Source organism: Rhodamnia argentea, chromosome 1, assembly GCF_020921035.1.
Source record: "Rhodamnia argentea isolate NSW1041297 chromosome 1, ASM2092103v1, whole genome shotgun sequence".
Classification (NCBI taxonomy): Eukaryota; Viridiplantae; Streptophyta; class Magnoliopsida; order Myrtales; family Myrtaceae; genus Rhodamnia; species Rhodamnia argentea.
The window spans coordinates 36,418,007-36,443,595 of NC_063150.1; the positions used below are offsets into that span (position 1 = coordinate 36,418,007).

The window sequence follows — 25,589 nt, forward strand, 5'->3', positions numbered from 1 at the left end:
GCCGATTAATCCTCAGAGTATAACGAGAATTGAAGAGTGGCTAATATCCTTGCTGCAGAAACCACCATCAAACCAGGCTTACGTATCCGTTACCGCCCATCTTTCGTGGCGGATTTGGAAAGCTATAAATGCAGCCATCTTTCGCCACCAATCTCTGGATCCAGAACATACGGTTTACATTGCACTTGCTAATGATACTAGCTATTCCGGATGGCAACCACACGGACAACTACAAGCAGAAAATCTACCCGAGCAATGGCGGCCTCCTTCGACCGGGACACAGAAATTGAATGTCAATGCCTCCTTCCTCTTAGGTGCGACGTCGGGAGTGGTCGCCGGTATTCTCCGCGACGAACAAGGAACCTGCATTGATGGCTTTGTCAAGGATGTCCCCGCTATCGATTCGGAGCAAGTTGAAGCTTTGGCCCGCAAGGAAGGGGCACTATTCTAGGCAAATCGTCAACAATCTTGCACTGAACACATGTCTACCTCGCTACCTCTTGTTATTGAATCTGATTGTGCCAATGTAGTAGGCGACCTTACCTTCATGGATTCTCTTCCGATGGATCGGCGAAATCCTCAATCGGAGCAGCGGCCGTTTCTGACTTCGTGGAAGACAACTCCAATCCTTCTGGAATGTCTTCGTGTCCTAAACCAAGTTGGACTCCCAGTTGTGTTTCATCATTGCTCTAGAGATGCAAACCGAATAGCCCATTGGATTTGTCAAGCCCACAGACGGCACCACTTGCCTAGTGACTGGGCCTCCTCTCCCCCTTTTGTACTTAGGGTCTTGCTTTCTTCGGAGGCTTTTTTGCCTTGTACATCTTACCAGTCATGATCGGTAATAAAAGCATCAGTTCCTGACCAAAAAAAAAAAAAAAAGTGAAAGCAATCACACATCCCCACCGCTGGCCATTGTTCACATGTTTCGTCGTCGGTCGTCCGTCCGAGATTCCCGTCCAATCCGCAAGATTCAATGCAATCCTATATTGGAAAACAAATCCTCGAAGATTAGGTATATTTCTTAGTTTGGCCTTTCGAATATTGCATTACCTGATTCGTTTGAATTGATGCTTTGATTGCATATCTCGCATGTTTGATTGCCTAATTTGAAGATTGCATATCTTGAGGATTTAGTTGCATGATTTTCGATAATTGAGATATTCAATCGCCGGAATTGGAAGATAGCACGTTAATTTTGGAGATTGTAAATCCGGAATATATCTTGCAATATATCTTGTCTTTAATTTGGAAAGATTATATCGTAATGCGAATATTTTGAGATCTTGGTGATAATCTTGTGGTAACCCAAAAATCTTTCTAAATATACTCAAGATACCAAAATATTTCAAAATGTGATCGATTAGGGATTTCCTAATCCGCAACCGCGTACATGGGAATAAGTCTATCTATCGGGCTTTAGATGGAATTATTTCCATAGCGGGAATTTCGAATTTTTAAGGTCGATCTGTTAGGCTTCGGACCGAAACTTAATTCGAAAGATTTGGTAGTAATTATCCTTTTCACTAAAAGATTCACAATCTAAATTTTAAATTCATTCATAAAAACCCAAAATCACAAAAAAAAAAATCAGAAAATTCGGAAAAATGGAACAAATAAAAATCATTCATGCCTCATTTCATGTCAGAAAATCTCAGAAAAAAAAAAAAGGATTAAGGAAGATATGGTTTCTTAAAAACCACGTCTTATCACTTTCTTAGAAGATAGGATTTTTTTTTAGAAATCCTTTCTCATGGATTACATTCAATAAACAAAATCTTGGGAATCCATTAGGATAGATATTAAAAGATGCAGACATAGGGTTAAGATATTTTCTTAAAATTTTTTTTGGAAATTAATGCAAGTTAAATCTGAAAACTTTAAGATGATCTTGAACCAATTCACTCTCATTTTCCATTAATTTTTAATTTCGAAAATACATCAAAAATACAAAAAATAAATAAAAAGAAAACCAAAAAATTGCACCTTTGAAGCGCAAGTCATAATTCATCAAAATTGTCAAATCAAACTTTTTTCATGAAATTGGTACTGTAAGGGCATTAATTGAAAAAATTAATGTAATCAAGTCCCGAACTTAAGATCTTTGGTTTGCAGAAATAAAATAGTTTTCTCCCACTATTTTATTTAGGTTTCTAATCAACCTACCAAGAAATGATTAGTGGCGGCTCCAAAAAATTAAAAAATCTTTTGAAAGATAATCATTTGAACCATAAGTCACGATTTGGTAGAACTTGGGAGAATTCGAGCTAAATTAATTAATCTAATTAATTAATTTGGCAATCCATTAACCTAAAATTGGAAAACTCGATTTTTAGGTCGCGACACCCCCTCACTCAACAACTCCACTCCCCATTCTTTAGCCTTCATCACTACGGACCACGACCTCAAGATCCCAATGAATCCGTCGGAGAACCCTGCTTCGGTATGTCGAATGCCACCGGGTTCCCCTTGGATCCCAAACCGGCACCCTCAAATTATGTCCACAAAGTCATCACCACTGATCATGACTAGCAGTTCGTCGTCTGAGATGGACAGCGGAGTATGGATGTACTGAATGCAGGGATGCGGGGATCGCATGATTCAGATGCGACTCGCCCATGTCCATTGCAATCACTTGTTGATATTGTTCCGTGATCTACATTTTGCAAGGGAAATGAAGCAAAGGAAACATGTGGCTAATGACCAACACTAGTATGTATTCGTGGGAATGTCAAGTTCAATTTTACTTGTACTAAATTGTCTACTGTTGTCTGTGTAGCAAACTGTTCATAAAAATGAAGGGATGAAAGAATTACATCTAGCTCATATAATAAGAGCGTAACCACATGCGCATTCGCGAGAGAAGAGAGAGAACCCAGAGCAGCTTGACCATTGCCGGTGCCAATGTCCCAAGCCAAGGCATGGCAGGGGCTGAAAGTGGCCTGCTTCTGGTACAACTCCCTTGGATATGTCGGCCTCAAATCCACGTGTATCTTCCCTTGCTTATCGAACAGCCCGGCATCACCCACACACAGGCTCTCTCCCACTCTTTTGCAACTTGAAATCATTTATATCTTAAGGAAATAGGAATCGAGTCAGCATGCGAAGGCCACAGCATGCGAAAACCATGACAATTACTTGGGACATCTAGGGCGCGGCACTAGACTTTAGCTTTTCCTTTTGGGTTTATACCGTTGATTGGGCACCTGCGAGGTAGATTGGTCGTGTCAACATCAAGATCTTTGCATTGAATTCATGAACAGGCGGAACTTCGTCAAATCGGACTTTGAGTAGTCACTCGTTTAGTGGGCGTGCATAATGGCATGACACACACTGGGACATGGTGTGGATGGCGGCTGATCTCGTACTACCCACTCATTACAGCTTCTTTTTAGCCGGCTCCATCTCACGCGAGACAAATCTTCAAGGAGTAACCAGTTTACGACATTAGTGATACTAGAAATAGGAAAGCATGATTTGTCTAGTATGATTTTTCTCACCGTGGATGATTGACACATCTGCGCAGGATTTCTCACCGATGAAGATTCTATGAGTTGTCCTTCTACGGCAACAAAAAGGACTTGCCCCAAACGAGACAAAAGCTCCGTCCATTCCGCGTATAACAATTTTTAGAAAAAAAATATTTTTTTTATTTTTTAGCATCCGGTTCACAAAAAATAAATAGTCAAGAAAAATATTTTTCCCTCATATAAAAAACACATTCAAATGTGGCGAAAATTATTTCCATTTTTTAGAAGAGGAAAATATTTTTCCTCATATTTCCTAACGAGGCGAGGCCGAGTGTCGCCAACTTAGAGCAAGGCCGAGGCGAGGCGAGGCGAGGCCGAGGCGAGGCGAGGCCTCGCCCAATGCCAATGAACTCGACAGCCTATGCGGAGGCTCGAGCTCACCTACGGCCGGTCACTAGCTATCGCCGTGGCTGGCGATCGGTAGAATAGGAGAAAAGAAAAAAAAAATAAAAATGATTAAAAGAGTGCATGGAGGGAAATGAAATTCGATTTTTCTTACTGAACGGTGAAAAATATTTTTCGAGTCATTTTTAGGTTTCAGCTAAACACCAGAACATAGTGTCATTATCTAGAAAAATGACTTTGTGGAAAACTTTTTGTAACGACCCCAGGATCTGACCACGTTATTCTTTTTCTTTTCTAATTCGCTTGGCTGTTTTATCCATTTCTCTAATGGTCTTCCAATCAACCATACTATCTAGGGAATAGTGTTCTAAATTTCAAGATCGAGAGAGCTCCAATTCTTATCGTCTCCTTGATCTATTCACTATAATTCTTAGAAGTATACATGAGAGTGTTTAGCATTGGGTGTGGAGTCCTACGTCTCAAGAGAGATCATTAAACTGTAACCTACGAGCAGTTTATTAGTGAAATCCAGCCGATTAGCTGCCGGTCTGAAGAAGTGGACGTATGCTTGAATAAAGCCGAACCACTATAAATCCTCTACACAGTTTTTTCCATCCCTGGCTCACACTTGTTTATATACTTATATTGTGATAGTCAAACTACACATCCAACGCACATTGCATTTTGAGTGTGATCATCATCTGAGGGTCAAGCCACAAGTTTATCTAATTTAAACTCCGCATCGATTTGAGATACATACGCTATATTCATCTATTCACCCCTCTAGGTGATAATGCTAGTTACAACAAAATTCACTTCGGCCATGGCTTCTTCTCCGATTTCATCTCTGTCAATCACATCCATGAGTAGCTAAATTTATTCTATCGTCTTTCAATGTAGATGAAAAGATACCTCGTGTTAGAATTCTAAACTTTCTATTTAGTTTTTGGTATTGCACTTAATTGTTTGGGAGAGACTACATCTTCATCTATTTCGTCCAGGAATTTTATTGTTGAATCAAGTTTATGATTTGAGTTTTTGTTATTCTAATTTCATACCCAAGCAATAGTTTTCATTGCAATTTATGATCATGGCCGATAATAATCTATATCTGATTGATTATAATCGTGCTAAGCTTGGAAAGCAAAAGACGATAGTGATCAACAAGATAGGTTATGTCGTGGATTATCTTCATGATTATTGCAAGCTTGTAGCTTGTTAAGTTTGATAGCGTGAACAAAGAGACTAATCAAATAGGAACCAATCGTGGATTCGAGACTCAAAAGCGATATTTTTCTCGTAATTGTTTACACTTTATTTTAATTAACTGAATTCTGGCATTAGACTGAATTACTTAGTAAAAAAACTCAAATCCGTCCTTTTTTTTTTCCCTGTGATTCGACCCCTTCTTTTCACTATCTATAGTTAGCATTTAGGATTTATTTTTGATCACTCTAAGACAATCAAATTTTGGTGCCGTTGCCGGGGAAACTCAAGGCACGATTCTTTATTTTTGCGTGAGTAGTTTAGTTTTGCTATTTTAATTTATTTTATTTTTTTGCCAGGTTATGCATGGGCGTTGCTCGGTACATCCAACCTTGACAGATTTAGACCAAGAAATTAGGAAGGAACAAAATCTGAGGGCAGGAGAGGTTGAATTAGTAGAAAGCAACACTCCACTAACAGCCGAACAGTAGAGAGCTTTGAGTGATCACTTCACTCCTCCCACATACACATCTAATTCGCAGGTACAAGTCCCAACAATTGCAGCAGCACAGTATGAAATTGAGTCGAGTGTCATTCAGATGCTACCCTTATTCCACGGTCTCGGTAATGAAGAACCTTACAAACACTTGGATGAATTTCTGGAGATTTAATCTACTGTGAAGTTGCAAAACTTTTCTGATGAGGCGCTAAAGCTTATTCTGTTCCCTTTTTCACTAAAAGATAAAGCCAAGCAAATTTACGGCTCCTATCCTTGAAGAAATACTTTCCCATTGGGCATACTACTGAGATTAGAAGCGCAATTGCAAGCTTCTATCAACATGATGGTGAGCAGTTTCATGAGACGTGGGAGAGAATCAAAGATTTGTTGTGCTCTTGCCCACAACATGCATTTCCCAAGTGGCAACTAGTGCAGAGCTTTTATGATAGACTCCATGAGAGGCACAAACATATGGTGGATGTATCTTGTGAAGGCGCCTTTTTGCACAAGAATGCAAGCGAGGCATGGCAACTATTTGAGATGCTAAGTGAGAATTCCATGCACCATGTCTTTTCATCAAGGAAGCAGGGCCACTCAGGAACCACAAAAAGGGAATCCTTGTTCAAAGTTTGTCAATTTATGGAGGTGAACGCCAAGGTTGCAAGTGTGGACTCCAAGATTGACGCATTGACCCGACGATTTGACCAATTGTTACTTCAAGGACAGAACCCTAACATGAGGTATATGCTTTAGATTCAACATATTCAAGTGAAGGTTCATCACAAGGAGCAGTCTCTGCACAAGAGCAAGTTCAGGCAGCTCAAGTTTTTAACAAGGCCGATCACGATCCTTACTCGAATACTTACAATCCCGGTTGGAGAGACCATCCTAACTTTTCTTGAACGTAACCACCACAATAACAAGGTAACTCTTTTAGACCTCATGTAAGTAATTTTACGAATCGTGCTCCTTTTAATGTGCAGGCCTCGCAAGCTCCTCAACCAACACCGAATGGACAATCTTTTGAAGAGAAGTTACTGCAAGCTTTGCAAGGACTTGAGGCCTCAAATCAACTTCTCCATTCGCACACTCAATTTATTGTAAAGTTGGAGACGTAGATGAGCCAGCTAGCATCAGCGATCAATCAAAGGGAAGAAGGGAAATTGCTGAGTCAAGTGGTTGGTAACCCTAATAACCAACCCGGTGGCCGAGTGCATCATGAGCAAGCAAAATCAATCATAACTTTGCGCAATGAAAAAGAGATGCACAAGACTGAAAAGCAGAGGATCAATGATGCCGAGACAGTGAAGGAAAATTCAACTCAATAAAAAACGAAAGAGAAGATAGTTAGATGGGAAGATGAGCCAAATACTTCTGTACTAAAAGCACCATTTCCAGCAGCTTTGAAGGCACCGAATTTGGTGGGAGGAGATGAGAAAGGAGTGAAGATGGAGGAGATGATGAATCTCTTCAAGCAGGTACATATCAATTTACCTCTCCTTGATGCAATCAAACAAGTTCCGGAATACGCAAAATTTTTAAAAGATTTGTGCACCCACTAGTGTAAGTTGAACATCGACAACGCAAATACAGCTCCCTTGCCGGCACAGGTCAGTGCTGTACTTTCTAGGCACTTCCTCCTAAACTTAAAGACCCAGTACGCCAAACATTTCTTGTCTCATTGGGAATGTTGAAATTGAGAGGGCTTTACTTGATTTGGGAGCAAGTGTGAATATTCTACCTAGCTCTGTGTGAGTTGAAAAAAACTGCTATGATATTGCAACTTGCTGATAGATATGTGAAAGAACCTAGGGGTATGTTAGAGGATGTTTTGGTCAAGATTGATGATTTATATTTTCCTGTTGACTTTTTAGTGCTTGACATGGAGTCAACCCCAAGTAAAGAACCCCGAGTAAAGAACCTCCTATTATCTTAGGTCGACCATTCTTGAATATTGCTAATGCTTGTATTAATTGCAGATCAGGAGTTATGAACATCTCTTTTGGAAACAAAAAGCTTCGCCTAAATATTTTTAATGCAGCCACTGGACCTCAAAAGGATGAGGATTGTTTTCTGATAGATGCAATTGATGCAGAGGTGGAGGATTGCATGTCCCAATGGTTGTTAGATGAGCCAAGAATCGCTGAAGAGGATGACATTGAGGAAGAGGTAAGTAATTTGAATCTTTGGACGCTTAAATATGAACCACTTCCTACACTATCGTCCACACCTCTTCCATGCTCTCTTGAGGTGCCTCCTACTTTAGAATTGAAATATCCTCCATGCGATTTGAAATATGTCTTTCTGGGTCCAAACAATAATTTACCTATTATTATTGCTTCTAATCTGACCATTGAACGGGAAAGTCAATTGATTGCGGTGCTTCAGGAACATAAAGCAGCTATTGGATGGTCGGTTGCAAATCTTAAGGGAATTAGTCCACCCATTTGCATGCATTATATTTATACTGATGATGTGGTAAAGCCATTCCGTGATGCACAGCGAAAGCTAAACCCAAACATGCGTGAAGTGATGAAAAAGGAAGCGGTCAAATGGCTTGATGCAAGTATCATCTACCCTATTTCTGATAGCGTGGGTTAGTCCTACGCAAGTAGTTTCTAAGAAAAGTGGTATTATTGTGGTTGCCAATGAAAAGGGAGATATGATCCCAACTCGTACTACTACAGGGTGAAGGGTTTGTATTGATTATCGTAAGTTAAATGTTGCTACTAAGAAAGATCATTTTCCTTTACCCTTTATTGACCAAATTCTCGAGAAATTGGCAAGGCAGAGCTATTTTTGTTTCCTTGATGGTTATTCATCTTATAATCAAGTTTCGGTATGTCCGGAAGACCAAGGAAAGACCACTTTTACATGTCCTTTTGGTATTTTTGCCTTTCGACGAATGCTTTTTGGGCTATGTAATGCCCCAGCCACTTTTCAGCGTTTCATGATAGCAATTTTTTCATACATGATTGGTGAGTATATGGAGGTTTTCATGGATGATTTCTCTATTTTTGGATCTTCTTTTCATGTTTATTTGCAAAATTTGAGGAAGGTGTTGTAGCGGTGCATAGAAGCGAATCTCATCCTTAGTTGGGAGAAGAGCCACTTCATGGTGCACCAAGGTATTATTTTAGGACACATAGTGTCATAGCATGGTATTGAGGTAGATCCTGCAAAAATTGAACTTATTGAAAACCTGCCACCTCCTAATTCGGTGAAACATGTAAGATCTTTCCTTGGGCATGCTGGGTTTTATAAGTGATTGATTCCTTCTTTTAGTAATATTGCTAGACATTTGAGTAATTTGTTTGCAAAGGATGCTCCTTTTATTTTTTATGATGCATGTTTGAGTCCTTTAAACACACTCCGCTCACTTTTGATACAAGCACCTGTGATTCAACCACCTAATTTGGTCTTTACCCTTTTAGATTATATGTGATGCTTCAGATTATGCAGTAGGGGCTGTTTTAGGTCAAAGGTTGGACAAGAAGCCTACGGATATATATTATGCTAGCAAAACTCTTTCTGCAACTCAAATTAATTATACCGCTACTAGAAAGGAGTTGTTAGCTGTTGTCTTCGCCTTAGATAAATTTCGTTCTTATTTGTTGGCATCTAAAGTGATAATCTATACTGACCATGCAGCCCTGAGACACTTGTTTGCAAAGAAGGACACCAAACCCTGACTGATTCGGTGGATCTTTTGCTACAAGAATTCAACATAGAGATCCAAGACAAGAAGGGCACTACAGATGTGGTGGTGGATCACTTATCTCACATTATTGTTGATCAACCCACTACTGTCCCAATTCATGATGTTTTTCCAGATGAGCAATTGTTTGCTGTTTTTAGCTCTTCATCTCCCTGGTTTGCTCACATTGTTAATTATTTGGCTACACGTCAACTCCCCGTTGGATGGAGTACGCAAGAGAAAGATCGGTTCCTCTCTCAAATTCAATTATATTTTTGGAAGGACGCTGACTTATTCCGACAGTGGCTTAAGTACACTACAAGTGCAAAAACTTGTGTACGGCACTCACTTTAGTGTCAAAACTTTCAAAACGATCACTTAAGTGCCAAATTTTTTGAAAAACGATCACTTCAGTGCCAAAAATTTCAAAACAATCACTTAAGTGCCAATTTTTTTAAAAAACGATCATTTAAGTGCCAAATTTTTTAAAAATAATCACTTCGGTGTCAACTCCACCAAGTCGCGTCAGCTCAAATATTAATAAAAAAAAATACGTGTCGAATTTCCGGCAAGTCACGTCATCTCAAATTGAAATTGGCACTCAAATGATTGTTTTTAAAAGAAGTTAGCACTTAAGTGATCGTTTTTAAAAAAAAATTACACTTAAGTGATCGTTTTGAAAGTTTTGACGCTAAAGTGAGCGCCGTACACAATTTTTGACACTTCTAGTGTACTTTAGCCTTCCGACAGTGTTTTAATCAGATTGTGCGTAGATGTGTACCCGACATTGAGTTTGCTAGTGTCCTTACTTTTTGCCACTCCCATGCATGTGGAGGACAGTTTGGGGTTAAGAAAACGGCGTTGAAGGTATTGCAATGTGGTTTCTATTGGCCTGCTCTTTTTCCGTGATGCCTCTAAATTTTGTTCCCAATGTTTAAGATGTCAGCAAATACATAACTTGAGTAAGCGTGATATGTTGCCTCTTGCCCCAGTTCTTCTTGTTGAGATATTTGATGTGTGGGGGATTGATTTTATGGAACCATTCCCACGTTCTTGTGATCTAGAGTATTTATTAGTAGCTGTTCATTATGTTTCTAAATAGGTCGAGGCAGTTGCTACTCGTACTAATGACCACAAAGTTGTGATAAAATTTGTGCGTTGGTAATATATATATCAGCATAACATTTTTAGCAGGTTTGGATTCCCTCGAGCTCTTATTAGTGATGGAGGTTCTCACTTTGTTCACAAGAACTTTGGGCTTTTTTTCAAAAAAGTATGGAGTTAATCATAGAGTAGCTACACCATACCACCCTCAAATAAGTGGTCAAGTGGAGGTTTAGAACTAGGAAATCAAGAAAATCCTCGAGAGAACGGTTCGACTTGATCACAAGGATTGGTCCTTGCGTTTGGATGATGCATTACGGGTATACCGCACTGCTTACAAGACTCCTATTGGCATGTCTTCAAACTGCTTGGTATTTGGGAAAGCTTGTCACTTACTGGTGGAGTTGGAGCATCGAGCCATGTGAGCGATCAAGCAATTCAAGTTTGACATGGTTCATGCTGGTTCTCATCGCCGCCTTCAAGTTGGGAAATTAGAGGAGCTGCGAAATGATACCTATGATAGTGCTAAACTTTACAAAGAGCGGACTAAAGTCTTCCGCGACAAACACATTGTCCGCAAAACCTTTGAATCTAATCGAAAGGTTTGGCTCTTCAACTCTAAACATCATCTATTTCTAGGCAAGCTTCGCTCTCGTTGGTATGGACCTTACAAAGTTCTTCAAGTTTCTTCCTATGATGCTATAGAAATTCAAAATATTAGCATCGGACAAATTTTTAAGGCGAATGGACAGTGCTTAAAATCTTATATTGATGGCCTTGCTGATGGTCAACTTATTGAATCCACTTCTTTGGTAGAGCCTATGTTTGAGGAGTGATCTCATCCATGTTTGGCTGAAGACAATAAACTTAGTGCTTCTAGGAGGCAACCCACGGTTTGAGTATTTGTTTTCATATTATTTCAGTTTTACTTCAATTACGTGTTTTGTGTTTTTGTTTTTTTAGGCTTTATATATACAAGGCTTATGTAAATTGAGGTGTTAGCTTCTCTCTAGATTTTCACATGCAGGATTCAAGCTTCCTTTCCCTAGGTTGTATTGTTCCTTCTTGTTCTTTAATTCTTCATGCCATTGGGGACAATGTCAATTAAGGTGGGGAGGGAGGATAGTCAGATATAGTGTCTTTTTAAAAAAATCAAATTATTTGAAATTAATCCATCCAGTAGTCTCTTTTCGTGCGAGGTTGATGTCTTTCTATTTTTTTTTAATGTTGGATGCATTAGTTTAGTCCATTAATTTACTTTGAGGCTAGATTAAAGTTAATTATTAATTGGATTACGTTGAGTTAAGCTTTGTACAAGCTTTAGCACATTCTCTACGAATAGGTTTTTATTGACATTATGAGCATCCTCATTATTGGTAAACACTAGTATGTATGGGAATCTTTGCAAGCATTGATTGATAGATGCCTTTGCCTAGTAACCGGGGCTTTGTGTCACAAAGATGAAGTTTCATGTCAAACTGTTAAGTTGTTGTACGGCTTAAGAGATAGCGGCTTTTTCCTAGTAATCGGGGCTTTGTGTTAAAACCATGAAGTTTCACGTCAAACAGTTGTAGGCTCAGCTGAATAATTTCCTAATGTTGCTATGAACTCTTTGGTCTTGTTTTGGCTTGAAGCCTTTTTGGTTCGAGCAAGTAAGTCCAAGGGGTGTTTCACCTAGTTCCTTAAAGCCCCATTGCGGTTTGAGAGTAGCTGACCTTAAGCTCATTGCATGGACCATCTAGAAAGCTTAAGGGGTCAAAACCATAGCATGGACTAGAGAATCTATGCAGTTATGTGCAAAAAAGAAAAAGAAAAAAAAAAGAGAACAAGAAAAAAAATATATTTCAGGATGATACTCATATAATCTCGTGGCTTGTGTAATTCTCAATGGGCGTGCTGAATGTCAATGATAACTTATTGGTGGGTGAGAGGAATTTGTTGTTCTAAGCTTAGTGTGATATGGTTTGATTAATAGTTGATTTGTGTCTTGCCATTTGACTTATGGATGGACTTTACTAATGTATTTAGCTAAAGAAGGGTAGAAGATGTCCTTGCTTTAATTGAGTTTTTAAGTATGGTGTGATTTTTCCTTTTTACTCGAGCACGAGCAAAAGTCTAAGTTGGGGAGTGTGTTCGGTCCATATTTATGCCTAAAAATTGTATCTAATATATGGGTTTCAGATAAATATTAATAATTAAATTAATTTATTTGGCTAATATTTTGATTATCGGAGCGGAAGACTGAATTTGCAATATTCTCTAGCTGCAGAGATTTTGTAAACCTAATATTTCCTAAAATCCAAGATCCATAGTGAATTTTGCAAAATCTTACCTTTAGCAGTTTTGGATTTCCATCCGCTCTTGATTGAGAGGATAGGCCGAAGTCAAAGCCAATTACGACGAGATCCCTGAATATAATAGAGAGGACTACTGCAGATACGGGGGGAGATGACGAACGTGAGAAAAAGAAGAAGAGGCAAAAAGCAAAGAAAGCAACGTGCAGCAAATTCACTTCGGCCATGGCTTCTTCTCCGATTTCTTCTCCGTCAATCACATCCATGAGTAGCTAAATTTATTCAGTTGTCTTTGAGTGTAGATGAAACAATACTTCTTGCTTGAATTCTAAACTTTCTACTTAGTTTTTGGTATTGCACTTGATTGTTTGGGAGAGACTATGCCTTCATCTATTTCATTCAAGAATTTTACTGTCAAATCAAGTCTATGATTTTAGTTTCTTTGATTCTAATTTCATACCCTAGCAATAGTTTTAATTGCAATTTATGATCAAGGCCGATGATAATCTATATTTGATCGATTCTAAGCGTGCTAAGCTTGAAAAGCGAAAGACGATAGTGATCGACGGGATAGGTTATAACAAGGTTAGGTCTTGGATTATCTTCATGATTATAGCAAGCTTCTAGCTTGTTAGGTTTGATAGTGCAAACAAAGGGACTAATCAAATAAGAACGTATCGTGGATTCGAGACTCAAAGGCGATAGTTTTCTCGTAATTGTTTACACTTTATTTTAATTAACTAAATTCTAGCATTATACTAAATTACTTCGTAAAAAAAACTCAAATCTGTCCTTATTTTTTCCCTATGGTTTGACCCCTTCTTATCACTATCAATAGTTAGTAATTAGGGTTTGTTTTTTTATCACTCTACGATGCAATCAGCTGGGCATCTAAATTAAGTATATATATTTTTGATAAATTTGTATTTCGATCCTTAATTTATTGAAAATAGTTAAAATTGACCTCTTGTGTGTCAAAATGGGAAGGTCGGGTTGAGGGACTCGTGTATCGTTGGTGTGTCTAGAGCGCTGACCATGTGTTGAGCGCATGTTGGAGAGCGTCGAAGTGTTTGACACGATACGGCAGCAATCAGAAAGTGCCGATGCCTCCTAGAGTTTTATTCTTGGAGCCCTTCTTTTGTGCTACTTTAGTTTCTTTTGCATATGTTCTTGTTTAATTTATCTATTACTGATGACCCCTCTTTTGCCTTTTAGCCATCGTGCATGGATTTTGGTTCATTCTTTTAGTAAGGCCACTAGGCTTTTTCAAATTTTGATTTATCTGTTTGGGTAGAAACAATAATTTTGATTCACGTTGAGGCTAGTTCTTTAAAGGGTGGAAACTGAGCGGTAAAAATTGCCGTCTTTAATTGGTTCTTTGAAAGACCATCACGTCAACTAGGGAGATTTGTGTAACAATAATTTTGATTCACGTTGAGGCTAGTTCTTTAAAGGGCGGAAACTGAGCGGTAAAAATTGCCGTCTTTAATTGGTTCTTTGAAAGACCATCACGTCAACTAGGGAGATTTGTGTATGACATTGAACACGATAATTCCTTTGCCACTGCGATGTTCCTTTTTTTTGTTTCTGTACTTCAAAAACGAGCAAGAATTGGGGTAGTGATATTAGGTTTGGCGATGGACACGAAGCCCTAATTAATCGGGCCTGCCTTCACGAGAAAATTGGAGTCAGCCCATAATGTGATCAACCCTGAAAAAGCCCTCTAGGGGAAGAATTCTGGGAATCACCTGTTTGCCTGGAAGGCCAAGGATGAAGGATTTGCCCTGGGAATAAGAAGAATATTCGTCTTGGCTTTTATTATAATTCTGAGTCATGAAGTGGTAAACCAGTGAGTCTAGAACAATATCAGGAAAGACAAATACATGAAGCGTGTTTCTATGGGGACACCTCTCCACCTAATGAAATGCATACACTGAATTGGAATAGATTGACAAGTAAACTATAAACAATTGAAAAGGAAAAGAATAAAACCTGACAAGAACCAAAAGAAATTAGGTAGTTTCGCCAGTCGGCTCATGAGACTAGATGGATATGGGTTTTAACACTCTTTCAACAACTTGTCATAGTCATCTCGCCACACATTTCGAAGGAAAAAAGAAGCCAAGTAGGTCATTCTATCCCATCTCTTAACTCCTCTTCGGCTTCGTCATCATTGCTCTCTTCCTCTTTCTCATCGTTGCCAGTCATTATCCAAGGAATAAACATACGGAGGCCCTCGAGACAACTACAGAACCCACTGCACATTGTTGAAATCCCAAAATAACTTATGATGTTAATTTCTAGTTTGAGCACCCAAACATTATCAACTAGCAAGAATCAACATAATCCCTTATTACTATTCAAGTTGACTAATAGAAATTGTTGACGTGACTGTTTTTATTGCTTTTTTAATTACTCAATCAGTAGATACAAGGATTTGAAGAAAGTAGGGCAAAGCAGAGTACATGTGCAGAAAGCTGTTGTCTTAGATTCAAAACCGCCAGTTTTAATATCAATTTCTTCAATCACAGTTTTCCATTGCAGCAAGCTCGCGATCTAGAGTAATAATTATTGCTAGATTTAATTTCAGCGGTTCAAAAAACCAGCACAAATTTTGAAAGAGAACATATTTCAGCTGAATTTTATGTTGTTGTGATCTCTTACCTCCTCTTCAGCTTCTTCATCGTCCCTATCTTCCTAGTCCTTATCATGTCCTCATCGTCTTCCCCGTCACCTTTGCCTCTGCCTTCCTCAGTGACATCGTTGTTCCCATCGTTATCGCCCACAGAAGAAATCGGCGGAGGCCCACGAGATGACTGCAAAACCTCATGCCCATTGTTGTCCTTGTCATCCTCATCCTCCATGCCGTCGGCCTCGTCGTGGTCATCCTCGTCACCATCGTCTTGCTGATGAGAAGGAAGTTCAAAAGTCCCCAACGCATGCGCCTAGCAAGAATCAACATGAAGGGTTTTCTTCACAGTTAAGCACCCTAAGAATGCTTTCTAAAGCATCAATCGAACATAAATCCATTTGAATCAAGCAGCATTTTAACAAAGACGCATACCTTCATTTCCTCAAATTGGAATGGATGGCACATTGAAGCTAAGGGCAAGATTCTCAGAAGATATGTGAATTTGTGAATGCTGCTTGATTACACTGGATTGAGATGTGTAATTGCCCTACTTATACTCATGTGAAAGATGGCACATTTGAAGCAAAGGGCTAGGAGGTGCGAATTCCTAAACTATGGACATGGGTGAAGAGAAGGAACACAAGAAACGATGCAAATGAGCTGTTACCTAGATTTATGATTGGCAAAGACATTACGTTTGATGAGTTTGCTTTAATCTATAATAGGAGTGTGTAACCAATTATAAAGAAAGATCAAAATGGTGTACATGAAAATAGATGGAGTCGCAAAAAGAGCACAAAGATTAGCAGAGTGCCAATGAGGTGAAAGACTTTGTAGAGTGGGGGTTATTCTATAGCCACTTATAGATAGATACTTTGTCGTGAGCGCGGACTTGAGGCTTTGCAGTAACCAGTGAAGGTGGATGAGTTAGGGTGTTACATATAGTAGCAGAGAAGGTCGCGCATATATCTTGTATTTCACATGATATTACTGTTGATTGTTAAGAGGTATATGTCATGTGTAGGTGTAGTACTAGATTTGATCTTTGGCATGCTGTTGGTGATTAACATGGTCAGCCTGTGCATGCATGGAATGGGTCCTCCAGTATTCTCTGGGATGATAAACCTTACATTGGTTTTCAGAGAAAGCAGTTCACTTAGCGTGGTAGTAAGTTCGTAAAGCAGGCAACCTAGAGAGTGGTCCATCTGTGAGCTGTTATTCTAGTGGGTTGGGGTAGGAATTAGAAGGTTTTGTTACGAGGCACGGTAATTCCATCATTGACAGTGAAGAAAGCGTAAGAGTTAGTGTGTTGAATCTATTTCTTATTTAATTTTCCGGTATCTCGTGATTTTGTTAGATTGCATGAACCTATTGCACAATATCGATTATACTAAGTAAAAAAGAAGACATGAAGAGCTTTCCTCATCAATTTTATTTTTTTTTTTTGTGGGGGATGGGGGAGGTTAAAAATATGCTCCATGTCATTGGAGTAACTGTGATAATAGAACAGAATGAACTAAAAGCACAAATAGGAAGGAGAGCATAGATTCTGAGTCAGATGCAGTCAGCGTTCAAAGTGGACACACGTATGGCAAATGAAGATTCCTAGAAAGATGGGCATTTTTGGGGATTTTCAATGAGATTTTCCATGGTTGCACATTTCAGAATCATTTCATTGTCTCTCTTCACTAGAATAAAGCAGGAAAAAAAAAAGCGAATAAAGCGGAAGAAACAGTGACGATCTATGAATGGGAAAGAAGGCGCACCTGTTCCGACAGAGGATCCCCTGTTTCTGTTTCCCAGTCGGAAGAAGTTGTTTCCATCTCCAAGTCCAATGCTTGTGTTGGTGCATTCAGAATCTTCTCTCTGTAACACTTCCAAGTGATTTCAGAAGCATATGGACCAGTATCGAGTAACTCCCCACAATCCCTCGTCTGCACCTGGCACTCGTTCGGTATTTTTGAGCTTGATGCATCGATAATCTTCTCCATTGATCGGCAGCTATAAACTTCCAACTGCTCCAAACGCTCCAACTCGTCAACGCCATCGACAACCTGCAGGCTCTCGCAGTTTGCAATTTTTAAACGCCTCAAATTCTTCAAGTTTGACAAACCCCCTAACCTTTTCAACAAAATGCACTCTCGAACAACAATTCCTTCCAATGATTCGAACGTTGAAACAAATTGAATCTCCTGTAGCTCTGGGCAGCACGTCAGGTTGAGATGCTGAAGCATCTTTAGGGAGCTTGAGACAAGGGAAACTCGCCCCCAACCATCAGTCAACTCGGGAGCTTGTGCCTCATTGCACCCTGGCTCCCCCTCCGACAGATAAACCAACCTCTTGAAAGATTCGCATTCACCAATACATAATGTCTCTATCGATTCTAAGACACCGAGAAATTGAACTTCGACTAGCTTGTTGCAAGAATACACCCGGGCAACTCTCAATTTTCTCAAACTTGATGGAATTGTTATTCTTGTGATGAGTTCAGACCCGGAGATAGCCAACTCTTCCAACTGAGGCAGCCCATCGAGTTCTACTTGCTTCACTCGAGTGTTATCCAGCTCTAGAACTCTCAAGTTTGACGGAAGTCGTTTCAGCATTTGCAAATCTAGTCCTTCGAGAGTAAGTTTTCTCAGCAGAGTAAGGGAAGCCCAATCAGTAGACGTTGCGTTGACGTTTAAAAGGCACAACTCCAGCTTCCTCAGTTTGGATAGCTTCCCAATCCATGGCAAGTCGCAAGGTTGAATTATGTTTGATTTTCCATTCATATCAGAGGCATCGGATAGCAGCAACTCAACTAGATTAGTAAGGATTGAGAGGTCAGGGACAGTCTGCAACGACCTAGATCTCAGCCGTAGAGTGGTCAAACTTCCAGGGAGCTTCGGTAACTCTTGGATATCAGAATTATGTAGGTCCAGTGTATGGAGTTGACTGAGCTTGCCCATTGTCTCAGGCAATTTCGCTATGCTTGTCTGTGATAGATCGAGAGATGACAGGCTTTGTAGCCCACCAATGGAATCTGGTAATCTTGTAATGCTCGTGTGTGATAAATTCAGCTTCGCCAATGATTTTAAGTCTGAAACTGAGTCGGGAAGTTCCGTCAAGCTCCTGCAACTCATGAGAGAGAGGTGCTGAAGATTCTTTAGTTCGCCAATTTGTTCAGGCAATTTTCTCAGTGCCACACCGTACTCAAGACTCAAGTCGGTCAGCCACCGCAGTTTCCAAATAGAGCAATCAATTTCCTTCAAATATCCGCAGTTATCAAAAGTCAACTTCTCCAAAACGGAGTCTTCGGAAAAGGTTGGTGTCCTATGTAGCGACGGGATACGTGCAAGAGTGAGAGCCTTCAATTTCCTTGCACCCTACAAAAGCCAATGAAACATCAGCACAGGGAACTGGATGTCCGTACAAGAAATAAATGTGGATTCAGGCTCCCAACTCATATCGTTTATCATTCGATCCTCACACTAAATGAGAAAATTAGATTGTAAATTCATTAAATTTTGTCCTTGATTGAATGAGAAAATTAGACTAAGGTGATTCTAACATACCTCGACTAGGCTTATGACCGCATGTTCTCTCCAAGCTTCACCAGAAATTGCCATCACAACCACGTTTTCTGGATTGAAATTGGTTGCCGTAAAACACGATTGATCCTTGTAATCCAAGTTGATCCACTTCAAATCGGAAAGACAGCCTCTAAAGTCGCCATGGCAGGTTATGTTACGCAACTGCAGCAATCGAAGATGTGAGAGCCGTTTAATTTGCTCTGAAGTGAGAGGTAGATGCTTATGATCCTCCTCAATCCATGACCCGCTGTTGTAATCAATTGCTTGTACGCTTGTGCTGAACTGCCAATGACATTGAGGAGCAAGAGCAGGAATTTGTCAATAACAAACAAAATATATTTTGTCGAAGAGAATTAAAAGATGAAGCATAAGAGGTTAAGCAATTTTCGATTCAAATTTGGCCATACTTTACCTCGGCTATTCTTAATTCACGAATGATGTCATCTCTAGCCCAAAACCTGCTGCGCTCCCGATTACTAATTGCCCTTCCAAGATCTCTAAATTGGTCATGCATCCAAAATCTATTATTGTCTAAAACCTTTATCATGGACCTGTTAATAAGGACACGAATAGCAGTTTTTGGACTAAACTCACAATCTTTCCACATGTAGATTGGATTAGTCTCATCGGAACCGATGAAAAAGCATGCAATGTCGAGAAATATCTGTTGTTGACCAGGTTTCAAGGCATTATAGGTAATCTCTAGCATTTCCAATACATTATCATGAGGTATTTTCCTCAGCTCCTTTAGCATCTCTTCCCATATTTCAATGTCTTCCTGACTAAAAAGTGATGAACCTATTGCTCGAAGAGCTAAAGGTAGGCCACCCGTAGTAGAGACAATGTCTCCCGAAAGAGTGAGGTAATCCAGTGGAGGAGAGTCGACCTTAAAGGCATGCCTTCTAAATAGTTTAAGTGCGTCATCATTGCTCAACCCCACCATTTCATATTCCTTGAACTCAAATTTGTTGGTAACCAGAACATTCTTGTACCTAGCGGTAACAATTATCCTAGAACCAGAGTACAAAAGCTTCTCTCCGATTAGGTTTCGGATGTGGTTGCTGTCGCCGACATCATCCAAAACAATTAGTACCTTCTTGCTGCAAAGTGTGCGTTGAATCGCTTTGATCCCTTGATTAGTGTCACCAATGTTGCAAGCCCCTCTAGAATAAGAGATATCAGACAATAATTCTTGTTGTAGCTCGAATAACCCATTAGTTTGTGCCATTCTTCCCCTCACATCAGCAAGAAAGCTGCAGTTTCTTCCAAAGTGAGGACATAATTCGTTGAAGATATTTTCAGCGAGTGTTGTTTTACCCATGCCGCCCATCCCCCAAATTCCAATGAGCCGCACATCACCAGATTCCACATCTAATAAATTGTTTATGTCTGCTATTCGATTCTCCATTCCAACTAAATCAATGGTCACTTCTCTGTGTCTTGTCTGGAGCTTCCTCAGACCCTCTTCAACAATCGTCTCGCTTAGATGCCCATCGCTATCATAAAGTCGAACAGTTTGAATTGAGAAAAGCTAACAAAGTCATTTCCTTGCATATCTACTAAGCAATCGGGTGGGAACGCGATGTCAAAACTCTTTTGGAGGAAATCAACTTATTATATAATCGCCGGCTTATTTTAACCAGATTAACTTAAATAATGTTAATCCAAACATCACCAAGTGAATCGTTCCCATGTAAGAGACTATCATCTTATGAATGAATGGCATAATCAGAATGTATTATTGTTATGTTACGAGATCGACAAAAAGGAGTATGTAAATAAGTGCTTCTTATTTAAATATCTATCTAGTCTTCGTCGGATCTCTTTTGTCGATCAATCTCATAAACTAATCGATAGGTATATCCTAATCAGTCAAAGTGATGGACCCAGGAATCTAATCTTGACGCCTTTTTTAATCGAGAATAAGGACACCATAAGTATCATAATTTTTTCACGGTGCTCAAAGCGCTATAACTTTTGCATGATGAGTGCCACAACTTCTTAAATATATTTACTTGTGCATCATAACTTTTTAAAGACATTCAGCCAAGTGCCATAACTTTTTAAAGACGTTCAACCAAGTGCCAAAAATCCGTCATTGAAGGTCGTTAAAAAGTGATGGCACTCAAATGATCGATTGAAAAACTATATGACACTCACGTGACTCGAAAAAAAAAATTATAGCACTCGAGTGAGCACCGTTCATAAGTTATGACATTCAAGTGATTGGAAAAAAAAATTATGAAACTTTATTAATCACCACATGAAAGTTATGGCACTTGCGGTGTCCTTTTCCCATATTATTGGATGTAAGAAAGAACGTCGAATAACGACCAATGAAAACCGTGTAAGAAGAAGTTTTTTTATTGTTTAGTGAAATAAAAATACTAAGCAACATTAAGTTTTGTAATTTCATTTTCTGAATGTTCATCGTGTTCAAAGACGCTAAAAAGTTATTCACTATATCATTGTCTCAGTAAAAACAAGATTGACATAAACATTACCCTCAAAACTTGAATATCCATTACAAGTTTAAGTTGAAGGCAAAGAGGAACAGAAATGTTTGATCTTTGAATCAAGTAAAAGAATCAAGATTTCTGCGCATCCCAAAAAAAAAAACAAAACAAAAAACAAAAAAGATGAAGTTAAAAAATGCAACTGCATCCAGTTTCATAATCAAAATCTCTAGCATACAGTGTGAATCTTCACACACAAATGGATCCAGTTAGTATAAAAAAGATGAACCCAAGCCAAATTTTTAAGGATATCTGATGATTTAAAATAGTGGTGGTTAGATGATTACCCATCATATTTCTCCAGCTCCCATCCCTGGATGCCACCGACTTTCTGGAGAGCCCGTCTCCACTTCTCTACTTCCTCTGTGCTGACCTTCCTCTTCTGATTCACCATCTTTTGCTCCAACTCCGCTATGGCCTTGTTATATAAACCCTTGTTTGACTTCAGATCATCAGTTTTCACGTTATAAAAGATGGGGAATATCGCCTTCTTATTCCCATCTTCCTCGGATTTAGAGGTGCTCTCCACCTTCTTATTCCCATCTTCTTCAGGTCCAAAGGCATTCTCCACCATCTTCGCAAGCTCGCGGAGGCACCAGTGTTTCGAAGCATAGTTTGGGGAGAAGATGGTTATGTAGAGCTTGGAGTCATCGATTGCTTGTAGAAGCTCCGTACTAAATTCTTCACCTCGTGGAATCTCTTCATTATCGATGAAAACATGAATCCCAGCATCTATCAAGGCATGGTAGAGGGTGTTGGTGAATCCACGGCGGGTATCCATCCCACAAAAATTGAGGAACACCTCGTACTCACTTCCTGAGTTCGCCATAGGATTAGGAGCTGAACTTCGCACTTAGCAGGGTCACCCCTCTCTCTCTCTCTCTCTCTCTCTCTCTCTCTCTCTCTCTCTCTCTCTCTCTCTCTAACAGGCACTATTGAAACGCTTCTTCATCAAGCAAATTGTACTGGGTATAAGAAATTTCGCACGAAGTCGACGACGTTTTGCAGATCCCAATACAAGTCGGTGACTTTAATATTGAAGTCACGACGAAGACATTTCAGACTTCTAGAGGACCATTAAGTATTATTAATTTTACTAAAGGTAGAGAATATGATATGATTCTCAAACATTTAAATCTTTATGATTGTCCTATCTATATCTACAGTTGGAACTTATTAAAATCCCAGTGCGATATGTCAAATTCACCTTATATGTATATAAAAATAACAAAATATCCCTAACGAATCAACTCTCAAGATAACTCATGGGACTCTAGATTACTGGAAAAATCTCCTTCATATTGCAAAGAGTGGATTTGCTGTATTTTTTAGAATGATGCTCTAACTAAGCATTGTCTAAGCATATATTTACTTCTCACAGTAGAGTATTTTTAATGGTCTCTTCACCTTGATGACTAGCTTTTTGTTGTAATTAATTGTAATTAACTAGTCAAATTTCCTCATAAAATGTACCTTTAGCACGGTCAATAGGCGCGGTTCTAATACTTTTTCAGCTAGCACATTGTACCAGTTGTAGGTAATTTCAAAAGAAGCCGAAGAGGTTTTGCAGATCTCGTTACAAGTAGGTGACTTTAAATTGAACGACAAAGACTTTTTAACACTTCTTAGAGGCCCGTTGGAGTACCATCAATTTTACAAAGACTCGATATATGAGTCAATTACCAATCGAATCGGAAAATTAAAATTGACTTGGCTAACCTATAGATTCAAAGAGTTGTGGCATATTCGGATCTAATCTAGAGTCCATCTGATCAGTTCAGACATCAAGCCAGAGATGTTTTGTAGATCTCGATGCAAGTCGGTGACTTTAATATTGAAGACACGACCAAAACTTTTTAAAACTTCTCAGAGGACTATTGAAATATCATCAATTTTTCACAAAGACCTGAGATATGAGCCAACCGCCCATACATTCGGGAAATTAAAATTGACTTAGCCAACCAAAGGATTCTTTAGAGTTTTCTAGTAATCGGATCTAATCTGGAGCCCATGTGATCGGTTCAGAAATCAACAACAATGGTAATACATTATTACCAACTTGGAGGGACGTGGCCTTATCATAACAATTGTGAAACATTGTCTTCTCCATCATGAACAGGACATGCTATGGCATGGCCACGTCAAGAATTATTTTTAAAAAATTATTACACTTCAGACATTTGAATATGACCCATTTGCCATAAAAAAAAAATTGCGTATAGGAACCTTCGCAGCAGGTGCAGCGTTCAATTTACAGTCAATACGGTTGATGGATTAAAAAATAATAAGGTGGAGACCAATTGAAAAAACACATGGAGGTGTAACTTTCACACGCCCAATTTCTTTCAAGTGTCTTTTTCGTGAGTTAAGTACACCACAAGTATCAATTTTTATGTACGGCACTCACTTTCGTGCCATAACTTTTAAAATGATTATTTAAGTGCCGATTTTTTTTAAACGATCACTTCAGCGCCAAAACTTTCAAAACGATCACTTAAATATCAATTTTTTTAAAAAAAACACTCACTTCAGTGTCACCTTCGGCAACCCGTCAGTTTAAATACTAATAAAATATAAGTAATGTCGGATTTCCGACGAGCCATGTCAAGTCAAATCGGACGTGGCCTATTTTTTATTAATAGTTGAGCTGACATGGCTTGCAATAAATCTGATGTGATTAATTTTTTCATTAATATTTGAGCTGATGTGACTCACCGAAGTTGGCGGTAAAGGTGAGCGTTTTTAAAAAAAATTTGGCACTTAGGTCATCGTTTTGAAAGTTTCAGCATTAAAATGAGGTTCGTACACAAATTTTGATATTTATAGTGTATTTTAGCCTTTCCTTGTACATCTATTCTCTGAATCCACTCTTGAACTTTCGAATAAGTAAAATGAGATTCTCTAACAAAATGTTTCCAAATAAGATTTCTCTAGCTAACTAGAAAAATTTCCTTCATTTCATAAAAACTGGATTTGCTTCACTCTCTGCCAAAAATGCTCCAGATAAGCACTCCCTTAGCGCGCGCGCATATATATATTTGCCTTCATGGCTTGCCTTTTGTTAACATTATCATTACTTGGATATAACTGCTCGCGTTTTCACATAAAATATGCCTGCATGTTAAAAAGCAAAAAGCTGCGCAAATCTTTCACTCTTATTTCCTTATTGAAAACTATTAGGACGTGAGCACGGTACAGTTGGTGCAGTTTGGATGTCAAATCAAACCGACCTACATAAGTATGATTTGCCGAAAAATGAAACCAACCGAATCGTATTATAGTCGAGAACCATCGAAGTCAAGCCATTTTTTTTTTTTTGGGTGGTTGGGGGATTGATTCAATTTAGTTGTTCTTTCTTCTTTCATCTTTTCCTTTTTTATCATGAAAAAAAAAAACTAAATCTACATTCACAACAGCTCATAAATTCACACATAATGAAAATCAAACCTATTTCCATAGGCCAACCGATCACGCGCCTGGATAAGTGGATGTTACAATGGTTTGATTCCAAAATGAACCTGGTCTCGAACTAGGAAATCGCCGGCATCTTGTGATCGATTTGGAAATCGCGGAATGCCTTCATATTTCATTCGTACCCGCTAGACCTGAGAGGTACCATAGACCATGCAATTACAGCACAGTCAAGCTTTATGAGATGGAATCCCAATTGGAACAGAAAGAGAGAGCAAGAAATCCACTCACCTCGTACTTGGCAGATGCCAGCGAAGGGGTCACTAAAGGTCAACCTAGCTTGCTCCAAATCGGAGAGCTCGCAGGACTCGGCCGTGGCGGGAGTGGTGCGCTATCACAGAGGGACCTTGACTAACGGCTTCGCATGCTCGGTTTATGCTAGATCTGCCGCGGCAGCCGAAACCCTAGCCCTGCTTCGCTGTCTGCAGTTCGTGGAGGAAGAGTTTGACCGAGATGTGTTTCGTGTGAGAAACGTGGAAGTACAAATTGATTGTACTTTGCTACAGAACTGTATCCTTCGTGGGGAGCAAAGCCCATGGAACGTCCGGGCTTGGATGGATGAATGCAAAGCAAAGCTGGCCCAACTTGATTTTTTTATCTGAACTTTTGACTCAAAATTCTTTAGTGTATACATGTAGTTAATCACAATTTTTTACTCGAAATTCGTTTGTGTATAGATCAAATTAATCACATTTTTTCATGTTCACGTCGGACCACTCAAAA

The 25,589-nt window shown here is 39.2% G+C and overlaps 1 protein-coding gene, 1 non-coding gene and 1 pseudogene across 2 annotated transcripts; 1 reads left to right on the forward strand and 2 right to left on the reverse strand.

Annotated features, from left to right (window-relative positions):
* Window positions 1-5,886: 5,886 nt before the first annotated feature.
* Window positions 5,887-5,993, reverse strand: LOC115727133. Its single transcript, XR_004013655.1, has one exon. It is a non-coding gene; the product is annotated as a small nucleolar RNA R71 (small nucleolar RNA).
* Window positions 5,994-6,129: 136 nt separating this feature from the next.
* On the forward strand, window positions 6,130-8,476 carry LOC125314228 (annotated as a pseudogene).
* A 6,329-nt stretch (window positions 8,477-14,805) lies between these two features.
* Window positions 14,806-22,224, reverse strand: LOC125314959 (disease resistance protein RUN1-like). The gene is made up of 6 exons (XM_048278482.1): window positions 21,683-22,224; window positions 19,292-20,375; window positions 18,862-19,161; window positions 17,074-18,672; window positions 15,340-15,620; window positions 14,806-14,932 (listed from the first exon to the last, which is right to left on the reverse strand). Exons 1-6 carry the CDS (start codon window positions 22,222-22,224, stop codon window positions 14,806-14,808), a joined length of 3,933 nt encoding a protein of 1,310 aa, XP_048134439.1.
* Window positions 22,225-25,589: the final 3,365 nt, after the last annotated feature.

Excerpts from the sequence above, each read along its gene's own strand:
- LOC125314959 (XM_048278482.1), bottom strand. The coding sequence starts at position 22,224 with ATGGCGAACTCAGGAAGTGAGTACGAGGTGTTCCTCAATTTTTGTGGG. Across the intron at positions 18,673-18,861 it reads CGGTCATAAGCCTAGTCGAG|GGTGCAAGGAAATTGAAGGC; the intron begins GTATGTTAGAAT and ends TGGCTTTTGTAG. Across the intron at positions 15,621-17,073 it reads GGGATCCTCTGTCGGAACAG|GCGCATGCGTTGGGGACTTT; the intron begins GTGCGCCTTCTT and ends GATTCTTGCTAG.